Raw genomic sequence first — 19,354 nt, forward strand, 5'->3', positions numbered from 1 at the left:
GCATCTGACATACAGAACGCGTGCTGACGACCGCGAGGCGCGGAGGAAAAGCACGCTCAGAACAACGTGAAGCGGGACCAGACGTGAAGCAGGAAGAAACGGCCAGTAAACACAGGAAGGTTCTCAAGTCACCGACCATCTCAAGGGACATCTCCCACCGCACCCCTCTTCTGTCTTGTGGGACTCCCGCCGTGGGGTAGGGGCCCTGACTGTGCGTGTCCCTTGTGACATGTGGGCGTGAGGAGGGCTCGTGCTGATGGGACCCGGGGCAGAGGGCGGGGGCAGTGGTGAGCCAGGCAGACGTGGTCAGACTGCAGAGCTGGGGCTCCCAAGCCCCTTCCCAGGCCAGAGACCGAGCTCGCCCTGGGCCGTGCAGGCAGCAGACAGCGGCTGATGCTGTGATGAGGGGACAGACATGGGGCACGTGGCTCCACACCCCACCCCGTAGACCCTGGGCGCCTTCCTGCGAGTCACACACCAGAGCGCTACGAGGGACTGCGCTCCTTCCAAACACCAGGACTCGGTGCGGAGCAGGCCAGTGGGGCCCTGCAGGAGATGAGAGGAGGAAGGGGTGAGTGACGTGACGGGAGCACAGGAAGGGCTCCCTGTGCACAGGCCACTCCCTGCTGCTGCGCTGGCGGCTCCCAGGCGACCTCCTTCCTGCCCACTGAAGACCTGACTTCACCACCTGTTGACTGCTCAGCCTGTCTGGGCAGACGAGTGACTTGCTCATTTAAGGAACTTGCAGGCCTACTGGGCACTGGCTTCTGTGCTGTGTGCTGGGCAGAGTCCCAGCCAGTCCTTGAGAAAAATCGCAGATTAGTGGAGAGACCCACTAGGCCAAGGTGGCCGGGAATGGTAAGGGTGAGCAGGGAAGCCCTCGGAAACACTGCCGAGACTGTGAGCACCTCAAGAAGAAGCTACTACAAATATGTCCAAAGAGCTAAAGGAAACTATTAAAAAATGGAAGAAAAGTGTAACAGTTAAAAAGTCTAACAACCAAAGTTCACGAGAAGGGCTCCACAGCAGATGCAAAATGGCAAGGGAAAAAGGTGAACTTTGAAAACAGAAGATTGGAGAAAAATGAACAAACACCTGTGGGACAGTGTCCAGCTACCCAGCAACCTGACACACGAAGGACAGTTTCAGAAGGACAGCTGCTGTACCCCAGAAAAAAATGTGAAGAAATATGGCCAAAAAGTTCCTAAATTTGATGAAAAACATTAATCTACACATCTGAGAAGCTCAACAAAATCCAAGTAAGAGAAACACAAAGAGATCTACAGCCAGACACGTCACAGAAAACTGCCAAGGCCCAAAGACAAGTGCTGAAGGCAGCAAGAGGAAGACAGCTTGTCCCACGGGAGAAGGGCTGCTTCTCATCCGAACCTCAGCACCCAGGAAGCGGGCGGTGATATGCTCGAAAATGCTGAAAGAACAACAAAATAAACGCTGACCAAGAGTCCCACAGCCAGCAAAACTACTCTTCAAAAAGGTCAAAGAAAGACATCCCTAAATTAAACCCGGATTGCTAGTGGATTTAGGGGAAATATCCAAGGAAGGCCTTCAGTCTGAAATAACACAACAGTAACTTCTTTGATCTCATAGGCCAACAATTAATTTTCTTCACTCATTTCCCTCTGAAAGGATTTCTTACAATATTTACCACCTCGGGAAAAAAAGCAGCAAGAGAATCAAGAGAGGTACATTGGTGACTTAGATGGGAGACAAACATGCAAGACTAAGTAGTAATTAGGAGCGTAAGTATGTCTGCACTCAGCGGCAGCCCAGCAGGTGTGCAGGACACGCCCGGGACACACAGCTGGTGCTGGGCACATGTGCTCCGCATCGCAGGTGGGGACAGGCTGCGTAGCAAGCTGCCCACAACCTAACGGTCAAGAGATGGGGCTCTGGGTTTGAATTTGGCTCAAACCCAGTTATAACAGCCAAGTGACACTCAGCAAATTCCTCGCCTCCTGAGGCCTTGTAGGCACCTCTCTACCACTGGGAGAACCGAGTGCTCGCCTCGTGAGGGCCCAAGTTCAGAGAAAGAAAACAATGTGTTTGAAGGGCTCAGTGAAGGCTTCCTGTTACCGTGACTGCCTGTGGGCTCAACCTTTCCTCCTACCTTGTTGGTGCTACGCACACCCCAGGGGCGAACGCTCCACAACTGAAATCCATCTGTCTGGCACAGAAGGCACCTGCACCCCAGCACAACTCCAGGGCGACTGTGAGTGAGTGTGTGTAGTTCCTGGTTGTCCAACAACTGGTGAGTGTTACTGGGACCAGCACCTGGGGGCCGGGGATGCTGATGGCCTCTGATTACATGACAGAATCGTACGAAATGAGAACCGTCCCCTTCAAGAACAGCAACAGTGCCCCAACTGAGAGACTGGTTTAGAGCCGGGATTGGCAACTTTTTCTTAAAGGCCAAACATCAAGGACATTATGTAATCCTTATACAGACTTCTAAAATGCAACCGTTTAGAAACACAAAAGCCATTCTAGGCTCTGGGCTGTAGAACAGCAGGCAGCTGGCTGGAACCGGCCAGTGGGCTGCAGTTTGCCGACCTCTCACTCGGAGCATCTCTCGCGTGTGGTTCTGCTTCTTCGAAACCCTGCTGTCTCCACAGCGAGCCTGTCCCTGCTTCCCACGGACTCCGGGGACTGAGGAGGGCCACAGGGACCTCACAGAGCGAGGCTGCCTGAGCGAGAGTACCTGCTTTCGGTAGGGCGTGATGACCCCGATGTCGCCGGCAGACACCTGGCTGGAGACGCTCCTCGCCAGGAGGCAGCAATAGCGCATGGCCTGGACAGCCTCCGCGGGGTTGAACCACGACGGGCTTCTCCCTTCTCGAGCCTCGTTACCCTGAGGGAATCAGGAGAGAACACGTCACTACGCTAGGAACGTCTGCATGGGCCACGGCCAAGGAGCTGAAGTAGGTGCTGAGAACACAGGAGGAATGTGGCGGAGAGCCCTGCTCTAGTGCAGACTTTATATCCCAGCAGGGCAGATGTCATCGCATCGTCACCGAGCTGGGAAGTCACTCGCAACCATGTCAAAGGCTATGAAGGAGGAGGACTGGCTACAGGGACCCGTCACGCAGGGACTGACACACAGGACAGGACGCCAAGGGAAGCTCCTTTGTGGAGGCCGGGCTTGTGCTGCGCCAAGGGTGTGCAGGGACTGCCTGGCAAAGGGCAGGGTGTGTGCCGGGAGGGCCTGCAGGGCCTGACACGGCGGGATCACAGCACGCCAGGCCAGGGAAAGAGCGCCAGCACGCCAGAGCCCAGGGAGCTGGGGTGAGAGCAGATGGCACAGCCTGACGAGGAGGCCGCCGGCCACGGTCAGTCCACGGCAGCTGCAGCGAGGCTGTCGCAGGCCAGGTGCTCCCCACTCGCCCCGACTCTCGCCCCGCCAGCTCACCCTCGGCTACCCCTGAAGCACCTTTTACCGTCCTGGAGCGTTCCTGTTTGGGAACAGAGGGTCCTGCTCATCTTGAAAACGCTCTTCCTTAAAGATCAGTGGGATGTACTGCCAAAGACAGACAAGCAGGCCAACAGAACACAACAGAGAGCCCAGAAGTAAACTCTCGTGTGTGTGGTCAAATGATTTGTGACAAGGGTTCCAGGACCAATCAATGGGGAAAACAGTTTTTCAACTAATGGTGTTGGGAAAACTGGATATCTGAGTGTAGGAGAATGAAAATGAACTCACACCGTACGCCACATACGAAAATTAATTCAAAATGGACCAGAGACCCAAAACACCTACGCCCATGGAACTCTTAGAAGAAAACACACGGGGAAAGCTCCCCAACGCTGGATTTGGCAACGATTCTTGGGTATGAACCAAAGCCACAGGCAACAGCAAAAAAAGACTACGTCAAAATTAAAAAATTTCCATGCAAAGGATATAATCAACAGAATAAAAAGATAACCTATGAAATGGGAGAAAACATTTGTGAATTGTATATAAGGAGTTGATATCCAAAATACATGAGGAACTCTTAAAACTCATTGACAAAAAAAATAATCCTGGGCTCAGGCGATCCTCCTGCCTCAGCCTCCTGAGTAGCTGGGGCTAATTTTTTTAAAACGTTTTTTTGTGGAGACGGGGGTCTCACTATGTTGCCCAGGTTGGTCTTGAACTCCTGGCCTCGAGCGATCCTCCCACCTTAGCCTCTGAAAGTGCTGGGATTACAGGTGTGAGTCATTGTGCCCAGCCCAGGCACTGGAATTATTATTCAGCATTTAAAAGGAAGGAAATTCTGATACACCCTACAACACAGATGAACTTTGAGGACCACGTACTAAGTGAAATAAGCCAGACGCAAAGGACAAAGGCTGTGTGATTCCACTTACGGGAGGTCCCTGGAGCCGTCAGAGTCTCAGAGACAGAAAGTAGAATGGTGGCTGCCAAGGGCTGGGGGGAGGGAAGTTATTGTTTTACGGGTACAAAATTTCAATTTTGCAAGATAAAAACGTTCTGGAGATTGACTGCAAAACAATGTGAATATATTTAATACTTTTCACTTAAAAATGGTTAATATCAGTTTTATGTTATATGAGCTTTACCACAATTTAAAAAAAAGCAAACATCAGATAAAGTAGTAACAATTTACTGATTTTCAGGATGTTTCATTGTCGTTAAGCCATATATACTTTATCCCTTTAGATTTATAATAAATGATTGAAGTGCCTTTAAAAAAAAGCTTAATGAAATGGAAACTTATAGCAGAACTTCTAAATTGACGAGAAAAAAATTCAATGATGTGCAACCAATCAACTAGAAAAAATAAGGAGAAAGAGGAAACACAATAGGTCGCAGGGAAAAGATGAAGGAATGAAATTGAGTAACCAGACTGGGCTGATGTATCTCATCAACACATTAACTGCTATGTGAGTTGTACTTAACTCATGCTGGTTTTGAGCCTGGGGCCTCGTGAAGTGTATGTAACTTAGAGGTCTCTTTACCTTGGGAGCAGCGTGGTGCACAGGCAACTCATGTGCCACGCTGCAGCATACGTGTTGCGTGATGGATGGACCCCTGGGCAAAACCCTGCAGTTGGTTTGTGAAAACCTTGTTGATATTCCTATTGTCACAATCAACATTGACAGCTGCATATAATGCATGCATAGAAAACAATAAAGAATAACAAATTTTTCATTAAATTAGAAAGGATCATTTTGTTTTTGAAGTTTTTATTCTATTTTCACAATAAAACGCCGTGGCCCCAAGGAAAAAATTTTTTTCTAGTGTGGCGGTCAGTGTGTTAAAAGTAGCGACTCTCAAATTGGATTCTGCTTCTAAGAATGACAACTAAGACGAAAGGACAAAAAACGAAAACGGAGGGTGAGGAAATGCCAGGTATGAAGAAAGAAGTGGCGATGCTCATACCACAGACGGAATTTAATGCTGAAACATAAAGTACAGAAGGACGTTAGTGAGGAAGACGAGACAATCAGTTGTACGCATGAAACACAGCAGTTAAATACGAAAGGCAAGAAAGGTTAGAAATCCTAAGAGAATTTGAGGAAAAGCACAACTGCAATGCGAGACGTCACGGCCTTCGCCACGAGGGTGCACCTCACGGACGGAGTCCAGGTCAGGACGCGGGGAGCTGAGCTCGGTGCCCACGCGAAGGACACCTCACATCCCTGAGACAGGGATGTAACGTTTCTGGTGTGCCCTCAGCACCTAGCAAACTGACACCTAATTGCCACAAATTTTTAAAGGCAGTAACTTGAGTTTACAGGCCAAAATCCTCAACCAGAACCTAATAAAATTAGGAACAGAGAAAGAGGTGACCAAAAATTTCTTTGCTACTTGAAAATTAAGAAAAAACTTCTGTATCACTCTTGAATCAAAAAAGAATCAAGAGAAAGTCCCGCTGTCCGGGGAGCGGGGAAGGTGTGTGCAGCGCACGGTGGGAGTGAGGACGTGGACTAACTGCTCACCTGCAGGGAGTTTAACACAGCAAGGAAAGCGGAGAGACGTCAACAAGGTGAGTCGGGATGAGGAGTTAAAGATAAAGCTGAAAACGATGAAGCAGAAGACAGGAAACATGGGGGAGCCAGAGGCCGGCGCATCTTTTCCGCAAGGACCAGGCAGCACTGCTTATTGACTCTGCCAGGGCCGTCCTGCCTGTTCAGCTTAAAAGAAGCCTGAGACCAAGGGCCCTGTCTGCAGTGCCCGCCTCACGGTGGCAAGGCCACAGCTGCCTGGGTGGGCCATCCTGGGCGTCCTATCGGGACCTTGAGGCACGGGTGGGCATAGTCGTCAGTGCACAGGTCCCTCTAGAGCCTCCCAGGAACTGCTGCCCACAAGGTGGGGAGTGGGCCACGCTCGGGGAGGGGTGCTGGAGCAGACCCGAGGGGTGGAGGGGTGGAGGGCGAGCACGGGCACCAGGTCCTGGGTGAGGCCCTCTCTGCCCAAACAGCGGGGGCCATGCTCTCTGAAGCTGAGCCTTGAGGAAGCCGTGGGACCCGCGGCCCTAGAGCCCACTTTATCCTCAGGGGCCAGCCCGGAGCCTCGTACGTGATCAAGCACTTGGAAAACACCAAGTTAGTTAATGTTCCTGGGCGCTTTGTTCCACCAACTTATGTCTTTTTTTGGTCAACAATTTATTGCTTTTATACTGTATACTTTTATTTACTATAACTCTCTAGTATGTTTTGTTGTCTTGTGGACTAGGTAACTCCTTTTTCTGTTATAAAACTTTGTGCACAGTTACAACTCCATTCTGTAATCATTTTCCCATGAAAAAGCCATTGTGATTCTTACTTAGATTGCGCTGAAGACATGATTAATGTGGGAGAACTGACGTCCGTACACACTCCTCTCCCCACTCGCGAATACACCAGCCGCACCTCACGCACTCAAGTCAAGCTCTGCAGTCTGTTCTAGATGATCTGGTTTGTCTCATTAGGCCCATTTCTCATTTCGAGGGATTCCCTTTACTATGATTTCTTTTTTGTTTTTTAAGAGCCAGGGTCTCACTCTGTCACCAGGCTGGAGTGCAGTGGTGCAATCATAGCTCACTAGAGCCTCAAGCTCCTGGGCTCAAGTGATCCTCTTGCCTCAGCCTCCGAGTAGCTGGGACAATTACACGTCACCACACCCAGCTAATTTTAAAAATTTTTGTAGAGACAGGGTGTCTATGTTGCCCAGGCTAGTCCTGAACTTGGTGAAGCCTGTGCTGCCTGCCTGTCCTGCCGGCCACTCGGACACGCTGTCCTTGGGGAGATGGCCCAGCAGTGGGCAGTGGTGCTGCCTGTGGTTGGTGTGCATCCTGCTGCTCAGCTCCCTGGGTCCTGCCTCCTAGCTCACCCCCGAACCCTCAACACCTGCAGGAGCTCTGCTGGCCTGGTTCTCTCCTTGTGCCACCCAGTGCTCGTCTGACACGAGCGCTGAGGAACAGCGCCTGTGACGCCTGCTCTGTGCTAGGCACCCACCACTCCTGGGCCCTTTGTGTGTGTGACTCACCTGGCAGGAGGTGTTGGTACATGGGCTTGAGGGGCACAAGCCCTCTGACCGTGCTCCACTCTCTAGAGACCTGCGGCATCTGCCCCCACAGGCACTCGGGGAACACCCGGCGACTGACTCCATCAGGCAAGACTCGCACATGTGTGCACGAGGCACTCGCCTGAGACGAACGACCTCCTACCGCGCTATCCCCACGTGGCACACAGAGCCAAGTCACTTAACAGTTCAAAACACAACTCACTCTCACGCCATGGAAGATGAGAGGGAAGCCTTTCTTCGGTAATTTCTCCCAGCCCAGTAGAGAGGTCACCACTTTGGGGTCTGCACACACTTCAAGCTCCCTGTGATAGAACAGCCGCGAGGGCAGCGCCAGCAGAGCAGCGTGGGATCTGTAGTTCTTCACGAGCTTTGTGACCTGTAGGAGAGGACAGGCAAGGGTCACAGGCGAATGAGCACACAGACTGCTTCTTTCGAGGGAGAGAGGTCTGTGTGGCAGATGCGAGACCCACCCACTCTCCACCCGAGGGCAGCCTCCCCGTGCCCAGTGAGCCCACAAGTGCCACCTGCCACCAGACCAGGCCCCTCAGGGGACTACTGAACCGAAGGTTCATTTTAGTAGAAAACATGAACATCAGGAACAGAGAGGAGATCGCCTCTCTTTCTTCTCCTGTGTTTGGGTGAAGCCAAAGAGTCTCTCCAAGGGCAGCTGGAACTCGGCAGGCCGGAGGCAGGCAGAGCCTCCCTTGCACGCCACAAGCTTTGCTCTGGACTGGCCGTCTTGCTACCCTGGCCTTTAAACAAAGCCCCGTGAGCCTTGTCTCAGCTCCGATGCAGGGAAGGAATAGCTCCCAGGCTCATGGATCTAGTGACCTCGAGGGCTCCGCTAGCCCTGCGCAGGCCTAACTGTGACCGCACTGATGGACGCCACCAGTACGTGGAACGGCTTTACTGTTTGCCTCCAACCGGTCTGGGATGTGCACTCAGCGCAGGGTTCTTCCCTTGGTCCCGGCGTGAGAACACCGATAGGCCCCAGACTTCTGACTTGAGGATCAAACTTAACTCAGTGATTAGAACATGTCTAGCTTCCGAAGTGCTACTCAAACTCCAAACGTGATCTCGTGTCACAGCAGCTCTGCTTTAGTTGGACAAGGGCTGGCAATGGGAAGGGGGAAGGATGCCTGTTTGCTGCCCCGGGGTCCCCGTAGCTTAAAGCCAGTCTGGGAGAAGGGCGGGAGGTGAGGTCACAAAGCAGGGCAAAGCCTTCATCTCCTGTGTGCAGGCAGGGGTCTGCCTGCACTGTGGCCACATGCTGAGCGTGTGCCCTGAAGGTCCGGGTAGGGCGGAGGTGGCGGCGCACTGGCCTTCTGTCGTGGCTGGGTGGCACGTCAGCTCCTCCGTGTCTCGAGGGCGGCACCTCCCCTCAGAGAAGCGGCTGGCAGGTCTCAGGGGCACAGGGGTATCTGGAGCGTGAAATGAACCTCCTGCAGCAGCAGATCTCTTGGGTGCCTCTGTGCCCAGCCATTGTTCACGGCCACTGTCTGTTCTTGGGGTGGTCCCACATGAGGCCTTCCTCAGCCTGAAGACTCTCAGCCCCTACTGCTGGCAAATGAGGCTAGGTTCCAATCCTCCTCCCTGAAAATCTGCCCATAGTCACTGCACCTCACCTCCTGGTCAGTGTTAACCCCAGTGTGAGGCTGATGGAAATGCCTCCTTCGTGAGCATCGCAGGGGTTTGGAGAACATGGCCACTGGGCTCATGGCTAAGTGCAGGACCCCATGGGCCAACGCGCAGTGTGCTGGGGGCCCCAAAGACGCTGACTCCAAAGTCCGCAGTCGGCTGAGCACCCAGCCCTGTGCTGTGATGAACACTCTCGCTTCTGGGCAAAGTTACCAAAGTTAGTTCCCATTTTCCCCAAGTCAACAGAGTAACACAGATTTAACTTCTCTTACCGTCCCTAGGCCTACAGAGTCTCGGACAACAGCCAGACCTCCTGGGATTCCTGGACCCCACAGGGGACCCCAAGGAAGCACATTTCTCAGTTCCTGGGACAGGAGGGCAGGTTAGAAGTGCCTGAAACCCATCTGGGAGGGAGGAGCTACTCCGACTTTTTGCACGTTTTTGTGATGTTCCTGCTGCCAGGCTTCTCAGGGAGCCCCTTCCCAGGGAGGAGGCTGGGGGAGGCGGCCTTTGTGCTGGGAGCAGGAAGACCCCTCACCTGTACTCTCTGCCCAGGGCAGGGCTCCGGTGGACAGAGGGGGGTGAGCACCTCTTCCTGCAGGTTTTACTTGACACAATAAAGGGCCTGTGAACTCACCAACAGGGGGTTGTATGCGCCACAAGCACCAAAAGCATTTTCGTCCCTCAGATACACGGGTCGAGACATCAGCCTCTCCAGCATGGACACGTTCAGCCCGTAGGCCATGGCCAGTCTGGACTTGATGACGGGGCCGAGCTGCATGGGGTCTCCAGCAAGCACGATCTGCGGCGCACAAAGGGCGGCTCAGCTCTTGCGGGATACGGGTCACACGCGTGGTGGGGAGCAGTGGGGTGCAGCACGGCCGGGCCTGCAGAAGGTCGCTCTGCCTACAGGGGACTGGGGAAGAGGGTGGGAGACCAGGGAGGACGCAGCCAGAACTGCTCATGCAAGATGACAACACCCCAGACAAGGGCAGCAGAAATGCAGGAAAAAACAAACGGGCTTGAGACAGGAGCTCCCTCACAGAGCAGCTCCTACCGCCATCACTGGTGTCCTGCGTCTGTCCCACACCTGCAGCCTCGGCTTCTCTCCTGATCTCCCAAAGTGGTAAGAGTCCCCGGATTCGGCCTGTCTTCTGGGAGTTTCTGTACGCCCAGCCCCGGCAGAACCCCTGGCCTTTCGCCCTGGGGCTCAGCTTCCTCACGCTGCCCACCTGTCTCAGCTGGACAGACCCTTGTTCCCTCCCACGGCCCCTCCCCTCCCTTGCACTTGGCCTCACAGCGCCTGGCGGCCTGCACAGGGGTGCTGGGCCCCCAGGTGGGCTTCTGAGGACAGGGGCTCAGGAGCAGCAGGTGCCCCAGGTGCCTGAGTGCGCAGTGAGGGACGGGGGAGTTTAGATGGCACCAGAGTTGTGACTGGAGGTTCCCCAGGAGGAAGCAGGTGGGACCAGGAAAGGAGAGGGGACCTCGCCTTCATGAAAGCAGAGTTGGTGGGTCCCCAATACCTAGAAGGGCTCTTAACTTCTGTTTTACAAGTGAGTGAGTCAAGACAAAGCTGCCCCTCTCCTTCTAGTGCAAAAGGAATAAAGTACGTGACTGAGTGACAGAGCCACGGCCTCCAGCTCCTGGGGGTGGGGGTCTTTGGCACTTTCGCCTGACCCCTGTAAGGCCACAACTGTCCCTGACAGGGCCCTGGCATCCCATCCCTGCGGGAACACAGGGAAAGAAGGGAACAGCGCGCACAGCAAACAGCTGACAGGCCTCACCTGGCCGCTGACATCTGAAATCAGCCCCAGAGGAATGAGGCACTCGGGTTCGCTCGCCTGCCCGGCCTCGTCCACAAACACGTGGGTGAAGTGTCCGACTCTAGAGCCAAAGAGGTCCCCAGTGGTGATCTCTGCCGACTGCCCAGTGGCGGGGCCGAGCCGGGCACCAGCGGGTCCCAGTGGGGCTGCCAGGGGGTCTGGGTGTCACCAGGCCTCACGTGCGACAGGCCTGTCAGGCGACATGAGCTGCCCACACCAGCCACCACTGCTCTGTAAGCAACGTGTGTTTGCTTATCAAGATTTGGAAAAAAAGAGGGGTGAGGGGCAGGTATGAGCAAAGCACAAAGTGCCTCCCAGGGCAGCTTTTGGGGCAGGTTTCCGGCACACTCTTCCCTCCAAGTCGGATTTCTAGAGATTAATCAAAATGCCCAGATTTGGGTCTTGGCTTCACCACTTCCTTGCTGTGTGACCCTGGGGAGGTTGCTTCACCTCTCTGTGCCTCCATTTCCCCCATGTCATGTGGGATGTGGCCGATGAGAGCACGGTGTGCACTGGCTGGTCGGTGGTCACAGACAGGGCCCTCGGGGCCCCTTCCCCGACTCTGCCTCACGCGCTGCTCTCAGCTGGGCACTGCCCTGCCCTCTGCGCCAGCAGGCCGAGGCGCCGGGAGCCCAGGGGACAGCGCCGGGCCGGCCCTCTCAGCAGACCTCGGCAAAGCCGTGTGAGGCAGCACCACCTGAGGAGGCACCCTAGTGCCTGGTGAAGCAGATTCCGAGCAGAGAACACGCCTGGGCCCACCTGGCTGCTGAGCCTGCGTCTCCCCCCAACCCCAGACGCTGCGCAAATGGTGCCGCCTCCGCGCCTGGTGTCCCCAGATGAGACAGGACCCTGTGGGCAGACACGTTCCTGCTTCCACTCTGGTGAGTTTGCACCTGCAGCGCAGCCTGGATTTCTAAGTCTCAAGACAGCAACTTCACACGTGATACCCATTAACCCCCTCTTCCGAGAAAGATGAGGGTATCAGCCATTCCCACCTCGTGTCCCAACTTCTGTTGAAAAAAACCAGCATCATGTATCTTTCCTAGAACGTCCGCGTTTGAGCTCTGAATCCCGCACTGACCGCACTTGTTTAACGTCACTGCTACCCTACGGCACTGCTCCTGCTCTAAAGCTCCTCACTGGCCCCGAAGGCCCCTCCTGCTGGGGACGCCTGCGCCTCCCCCCTCGGCTCCTGCACGCGGCTTCTCCGGCAGCGGCCTGCCCTGGCTGGCCCCTCGGGAGCAGCGTCCGCAGCATGCACCTGCCAGCCCCGCCCTGCGCAGATCCCTCTCCGCCAACAAGCTTTGGCCCTAAGACAGAGGCAGCCAGTGTGTTCTTGCTGGGAGTTTCTTCATCTGAGGCTCTGACCCTGGACTCATCAACACGTGTTAACACAAAACCTCTCTCGTGTTTAGACCTGTGGGGGCCAGTCCAGCAGCCACGCCGCCTGTGGCTCTTGGGCACCTCAGGGTGGCTAGTCTGAAATGAACCTGCTCCCTGTGTAAAACACATGCCGGATGTTGAAGACTGGAACCAAAAAAAGAAGCAAATGTCTCATCAGTCGTCACTAATTACATAATGAAATGGCATCCTGTATATACGAGAGTCATTCCTAACATAAGGGACAGGCGTGGTGGCTGCGCTCTGCTCCTGGGCAGTGCTGTTGGCCTGGGGTCCGTGTGGTGCTGGTGGACATGTGGCGCCCACAGCAGACACAGGCAGGGGCTGCAGGGCAGCAGGGGGCCCTGGGAGGCCTGGCCTCTGGTGGTCACCTTCACAACACTGCCGCCGGACACTGCTCTGAGGTGGCCCAGCCAGAAGCTGCTGGGGTCGTCTCTGGGCTGCCAGAGAGGGCAAGGCTCTCCTCTGAGGACCCTGCTGCTCCCTCCCGCCCTCAGCCTGCCCCACACTGCCTGGTGCTCAGTCACTGGGGGTGCTGCTTGCAGCCTCCTGCCCTACCTCGCCCCAGGGGTCTGAGAGTGCCTTGCTCCCCGAGCAGCACCCCTGGGTGTGCAGTCCTGCCCCCAGCCTCCAGGGCGTGTCTACCCACTGCAGCACCCCTCATGACTCACCGCTGCTCAGAAGCCTTTCGATGGCCTCCAACCTAACCAGGGGTCAAGTCCATAGGCCTCCAACCTAACCAGGGGTCAAGTCCAAAGGCCTCTCCACCACCAGCAGCTGTGGGCGCCAGGCCTCCCCTGCCGATCTCGCTCAATAGGCTGCAGCTCTGCAGCTTCCTCTGGGGTAACGTACTCAGGGCTCCCAAGCCACAGGACCTTTGCACACACGAGTCCATCTGCTTGCCCATCCCAATGGTGGGTCCTTTGAGTCTTTGGGGGTCTCAGCATATACACCACTTCCCTGGCCTGGTTCCACTGTGGCCACCCCTCCCAGCCACTCTCCCCAGGGCCCTGCTCCGTCCTCCAGGGTCTGTGTCAGAGCCTCCCTCAGACAGAAGCCTGAAGGGGACACAGACCTGTCCTGGGAGACCCGGCGCCCCACTTGATGCCGAGACACTCACCTTACTCCTATCTGGTAGAAAAGCCCTGCGCTGCTGCATGTTGTAATTATTACCCGGAAGCGTGAAGCTTTCCAGATATCTTCTCCGTCTTTGCAATACGGTTTGATGGCGTCAATGATTGTCTGGGGACAATGGGGGTGGAATCAGGTTTCTTTTCAAATTCAGTATTTCTTTAAATTGGACAGAATCATGAAGCTGAAAGGAATTCTAAAAGATAATGCCCTCTTGCCATTTCTTAGTTACGACTAAGCAACGATTTAAGATTTTAAATTAAAATATTTTATATTTCCATATTGATTCAGTCCATGTTTTGTGGACTCTAGAGCCATGCATATAACATGTAATCCTGCAGACTCTTTGTGAAAACAACTTCATACATTTTCTAGATTTAATTTCTTTTTAAAAACAATACTTTATAAGAAAATCAGAAACTTCTAATTTCCCTAAAGGAATACTTATAACCAAACCAATAAAATGAACTAAAAAGAAACAATACATTTAGGGATCAAATAAAAGAGGAACATGAGAATTTAACAAAGCTTAAAAGGCCCACAACAGGATTGATAACCTACACGGGAAGCATGAGCTGTAACGAAATGCTACACACAGCACGGAACTTTCTCAACCACCCTCAGTGGCGACTCTCGGCTTGTGCTGCTCTCCAGGGAGGTCCTGGGGACCCCGCCCGCCCTCATACCCGGGCTCACCTCCTCAAACCTGCAGGTGGCGTTCACCCGGACCATGGCCGCTGGCCTCAGCACCTTGCTCTCGTGCAGCCGCAAACACACGAGGTCAGCGGCGCTGTTAGAGGGTGTGCAGACCAAAATCCGACTGTCTGGCAAAGCAAAATGTACCTTTATCCAAGACACAAAAGAGACCAAGGATCGTAAATATCCACCCTGCAGCGTGGAAACCGTGAGTCTGACACCCACACACACAGGCTCCAGTGTAGGGACTCAGCAATGTGGACGCAGGCGTTAATCCCTGACACCTCTGAGGCGCGGGCCCAAGTGACGTGAAAGTGACAGTCGGCCTCATGGTGCTGCTGCGACATCTGAGCCTCAGTGGCCAAGCTCTCTGAGCTCTCCAAGACTCTAAGCCACTTTCTAAGGCAGAATCCGAGTCAGACTCATTCTCTCGCATCGGCCTGCAGCACAGCACGGAGGCACTCACTGCCTGCTAATCCGAATGACACACGAACACGGAACACGGGTCTCTGACCTACATGGCTCAACTTACGACATTCTGACTCTGCGACAGGGCACAGGTGCACACGTTCAGGGTGCTCCTTGACGTGCGGCAGGACAACATCCTGATCACCCGCTGTGAGTCGAGGAGCACCTGTGCACACCATTTTCACACATTTCAAATACACGTGGAGATGTCAGAAACTTCCGTAGAATGGTCGCTTTACTCAGTTACTGTGTAACTTCTCTGTGGCAAAATTTCATGATGGGATCAAATAGTTTACTACTCTAAAAACAAAGTTTCTTTCAAAACCTATAAAATAAACTTTTAAAATCCTACATACATAAAACTTAACTAAGTATTATGAAATCACAGAGATTTCTGAAGCTCTTCACAACTTCTGAGTCCACTATTTAAACTCACTTCCTGAAGACACAGACGGGAGCAGCCTCACCTGCAGGACGGCCTCGATTATCGTCACCGTCTTTCCTGTCCCAGGAGGTCCAAAGAGAACATAGGGGAGCGGGCGGCAGTCGCCACTGAGAATCCGTCTAACCGCCAACTGCTGGTTTTCATTCAGCAGTGGATTGAAGAATTCCTGCTCTCTTGCTATAGGGGTCGGAATTTCACCTGCTGTGTTCAAAGTGGAGACACGGTCTCGCTTAGAGTCAAACGGCTCCGAGCAGCTGCGGACACACCCTCTCCCAGGCCGGGCATTGGCACAGACTGCGCTAGAGGCCGAAACAGAAGCGAGATGGGGAGCGTCTCTCCAGCGTGACAGGGACCCGGCAAGAGCACCTCGTGCTCCCTCTGATGATCTGTCTGCATTTCATCGAGCAGAGTCAGAAAACTGACTTAGCTTTCTGAGAGGGAAAAATAGGCCGATTTTCTCTGCTCCCTTGTATGTGCACTAGAGACATGATTTTAGAATTTTCACATCTTAAAAGAGCACATGGCAAAAATAATCCATAATCTAAGTCTTTTTAAAGCATCTAACCCAAAACACTGAGTCTCCACTTGGCCTCCGGCCGAGGCGAGACCACGCCTCTCTCCTTGACTGTTCGTACTTCCGCGTGACAGCATCTTTCTTGTGAACTAAAATACAATCTGAAGCCCCCCAGCTGACTGAAAGGACCCCCTCTTGGCCAAGGGGCCCCCAGACATGCCCAGGCACGATTCTCGGGTTGCTCCTGTCCGAGCCTCACACACACATACCCAGGTCACTTGTCTCTGCGGCCAAGGCCACCACCCCTGGCAGGTCCTTGGCATGGACACACTTCTCCTTCCTTCCGTGTTTAGTTTGGTCCTTCGTGGTTTTCCTATTCTAGAAATTATCACGCAGAAAAATGGTTAAAAAACCAGCTTTGTGTTTACACTGGCTTAAAGAGCAAACGTAAACATCTACTACGGTGTTCTACTTAAGTATATGTTCTTAACACCTCTATGGATGGGTCGCAGGTGAGATCCTTTGAAATATAATGAGAATTTTAAAATCTGCTAAAAAGGGTTAGGCTTCTATTTTGAACTCACTTTTAAACATAAATAAACTACATTTTGTGATGATGAAACCAAAACAAAGGACTATATTGAGGACTGAACTCTGATCTTTTTCTTTCCCTAAAAAATTCCAAGGGAGCCTGGGGAGTCACACCTACAAATGATAACATCTCAGTAAACAGGTTTTTATGATGCGGTTTACTTCCTGATCTGATTCCAGTATAGCATCACATAAAAGACAGAAGACCCTATCTCAAAGCAAGCATTCCTTTCTGCTGATTCCTGGTCTGTGGGCAAAGACTAACTCTTTCAGCCAATTATCAACTAAAGGGTCCCTAAACCCAACTGTGACATGTAAGCCCCCGCTTTGAGATGTTTCGCCTTTTTTGGCCAAACCAATGTGTGCCTTCCATGTATTGATTTATGACTTTAACTGTAATTCCTGTCTCCCCAAAATGTATAAAACCAAACTATAACCCAGCCACAGTGAGTCCACTTGCTCAAGGCTTCTTGGGCATGGCTCCGGCCCATGGTCCTCAAGTTTGGCTCAGAATAAACCTCCTTAAACTATTTCACAGAGTTTTTCTTCTTTTCCGTTGACGATATTTTATCTCACTAACATGTCTTCCCTTGGTACATCCTTCCTGCTTTCAAGGCCGACCTACCTCAGGCATGGCCCACCCTCACTGCTCTCCACGGAACCTCGTGCGCCTTTCAGAGAGTGCCAAGAGCTGGCACTGTCTCTCTGTCAACTGTGTTCGAGACTCTGCACAAGAATTGGTTTTCTGTGCTTGTTTAAACAAAAACAGAATTTGTCCTGGACCAATGGAATTTTCAATTTTTCCATTACAAATAACTATGTAACTCACAGCTTTGCACATGTATCTTTGTGCAACACTTGATTACTTTCATAGGATAAATTCTAGAATCTGTAAAATTGCTACATCAAAAGTTTTCACATTAAAAATTTTACGCATACTATCCAATTTTAGTCCTGAAGGTTGTACGCCATGCCCTTCTGCTACTGTCCTGTGAGTTTTGCAGAGTGTAACTGACTTACGAGAAGGCACACATATTTAAAGTGTGTAATTTGACAGGTTCCGACACGTGTACATACCCGTGAAACTATCACCACAATCAAGATGACGAACAGACCCATCAATCCACAAGTTTCCTCGTGCCCTTCGTAGCAGGTCCCTGCAGCCACGCGGACGGGTTTACGTGCCCCAGAACGAGCGTAAGTGGAGTCGTGCTCTTTCCCAGTCTGACTTCTTCCACACGGTGTAGTTAACCGTCCTGGGATCCATCTGCGTTGTACCGATGGCTCACTCCTCTCATGCTGAGTCGTGCTCCATGGTGAGAACGCCTCGATCTGCTTTCCCGCCACCTGCTGATGGACACTGGGCTCTCTCCAATTTTTTGTGATTACAAACGAAGCTGCTGTGAACTCCATGTATGCATCTTTGTGTGGCTTTATGTTTTTCTTTCTCTAGGGCACACACCTGTGAGAGAACTGGCTGGATCACACGGCAGGTGCACGTTTAGTTTTCGTAAGTGGCTTTCTGCGCTGGCGGTACCACTCTCCACTCCACCAGCAGGGCGCAGGGTCCGGTGGCCGCACACACTTGCCAACGCTCTTTATGGTCAGTCTTAAATTACGGCCATTCTAATAGGTGTGTGGGTATCTCATTGTGGTTTTGTGTTTCCCTAACAACTAATGATGCTGAACATCTTTCCATGGGTTTATTACCATCTGTATATAGTCTTTGGTAAAGTGTTCAAGTCTTTGGTCCATTTTTAAAAATTGAGTTGTTTTCTCATTGAGTTTGCAGGGTATTTTAATATATATTATGGACACAATTCCTTACTGAATATGTGATTTCCAAGTATTCTCTGTCATTTTTCTTTTTATTATCTTAACTGTGTCTTTTTTGTTTTTCTAGAGACAGGGTCTTGCTATGTTGCCCAGGCTGGCCTTGAACTCCTGGGCTCAAGTGATCCTCCTGCCTCAGCCTCCTGAGTAGCTGGGACTACAGGTGCACGCCACACCCAGTTTTCCTCAAAGTTAGAAAATTTCAGCCACTATTTTTTCAAATATTCCCCCTATTCTCTCTTTCTGGGACTCCAACGACATCTACATGAGGCTGCCTGAAGTTGTCCCACACCCCGCTGATGCTCTTTTCACGTTTTTCTTGAAAAAAAAAAAACCAGACTATTTTCTAGAGAAATTAACATTTTTCTTTTCTTTTTTTTTAAAGATTCTTCTCCTGCTTCATCTTGGATGGTTTCTATTGCTGTGGTGCCTTCAAGGTCACTAATCTTCTATTCTGTACTGTCGAGTCTGCTGTTAGTTCTGTACAATGTATCGCACATCTTAGGCACTGAATTCTTCATCTCTGGAAGACACGCTTGTGTCTTTTCTGTATCTTTCATGTCTCTATTCAACGTGCTCATGTCGTCTTTACTTTCTTGAACATATCGAAGATGTTTACAATCACTTTTTAACAATGTCTGTGCCTGCTAATTCCATCACTATGTTATTTTGGGGGGTTGGTTCCAATTGATTAAATTTTCTCTTTATGGGTTGTATTTTTCAGTTTCTTTTATTTTTCAATTGGGTGTCAGACACTGTGAACTTTCTGCCTTCTTGGGTGCTAGACAATTTTATATTCCTATAAATATTCTTCAGCTCTGTTCTGGGATGCAATTAAATTGCTTGGAAACAGCCTGTTCCTTTTGAGGCCATCACGCCTGTCAGGCTGGGCCGGAGCAGCCTCAGCCGAGGGCTCACCCTCTGTACTCCTGAGGCAGCAGCCTCCACAGCACTCGCCCTGTGATTCCAAGGTCCTTCTTCTCTGGCTGTAGGCACAGACTAGTCCTGGCACTGTGCCAACGCTGAAGCGTGTTCTCTCCACTCTTCCTAGCTCGTCCTTTCCCAGCCCAGGTGCCCTGCTCACAAGCACACACGCATCAGCACTCAGCTGAGAACTCACGGGACCTTGGTGCTCCCTCCCGTGCTCCTGTCCTGCTCTCACTCCACCCTGCCCTATTTCCTTTAACCACCTGATTCTCCCTGTGTTTCCAAATTTTGACTCCATAGGTAGACCACGGGGCTGTCCTTTCCTGCTCTCTGGCCTGGACACTCTCTGATGGCTGTAA

At 52.1% G+C, this 19,354-nt stretch overlaps 1 protein-coding gene across 1 annotated transcript in view; it reads right to left on the reverse strand.

Moving 5' to 3' along the window:
- Positions 1-19,354, reverse strand: part of MOV10L1 (Mov10 RISC complex RNA helicase like 1) — a 72,998-nt gene that overhangs the window by 2,653 nt on the left and 50,991 nt on the right. Inside the window, exons 15-22 of the mRNA XM_012648740.1 lie at positions 15,914-16,022; positions 15,153-15,331; positions 14,218-14,364; positions 13,511-13,632; positions 10,951-11,050; positions 9,804-9,968; positions 7,731-7,904; positions 2,720-2,869 (exon numbers count right to left, since the gene is read on the reverse strand). Coding sequence (XP_012504194.1) covers positions 2,720-2,869; positions 7,731-7,904; positions 9,804-9,968; positions 10,951-11,050; positions 13,511-13,632; positions 14,218-14,364; positions 15,153-15,331; positions 15,914-16,022 — 1,146 coding nt within the window. The remainder of the gene's footprint in view (positions 1-2,719; positions 2,870-7,730; positions 7,905-9,803; positions 9,969-10,950; positions 11,051-13,510; positions 13,633-14,217; positions 14,365-15,152; positions 15,332-15,913; positions 16,023-19,354) is intronic.

Source organism: Propithecus coquereli, unplaced genomic scaffold, assembly GCF_000956105.1.
Source record: "Propithecus coquereli isolate 6110/MARCELLA unplaced genomic scaffold, Pcoq_1.0 Scaffold294, whole genome shotgun sequence".
NCBI lineage: Eukaryota > Metazoa > Chordata > Mammalia > Primates > Indriidae > Propithecus > Propithecus coquereli.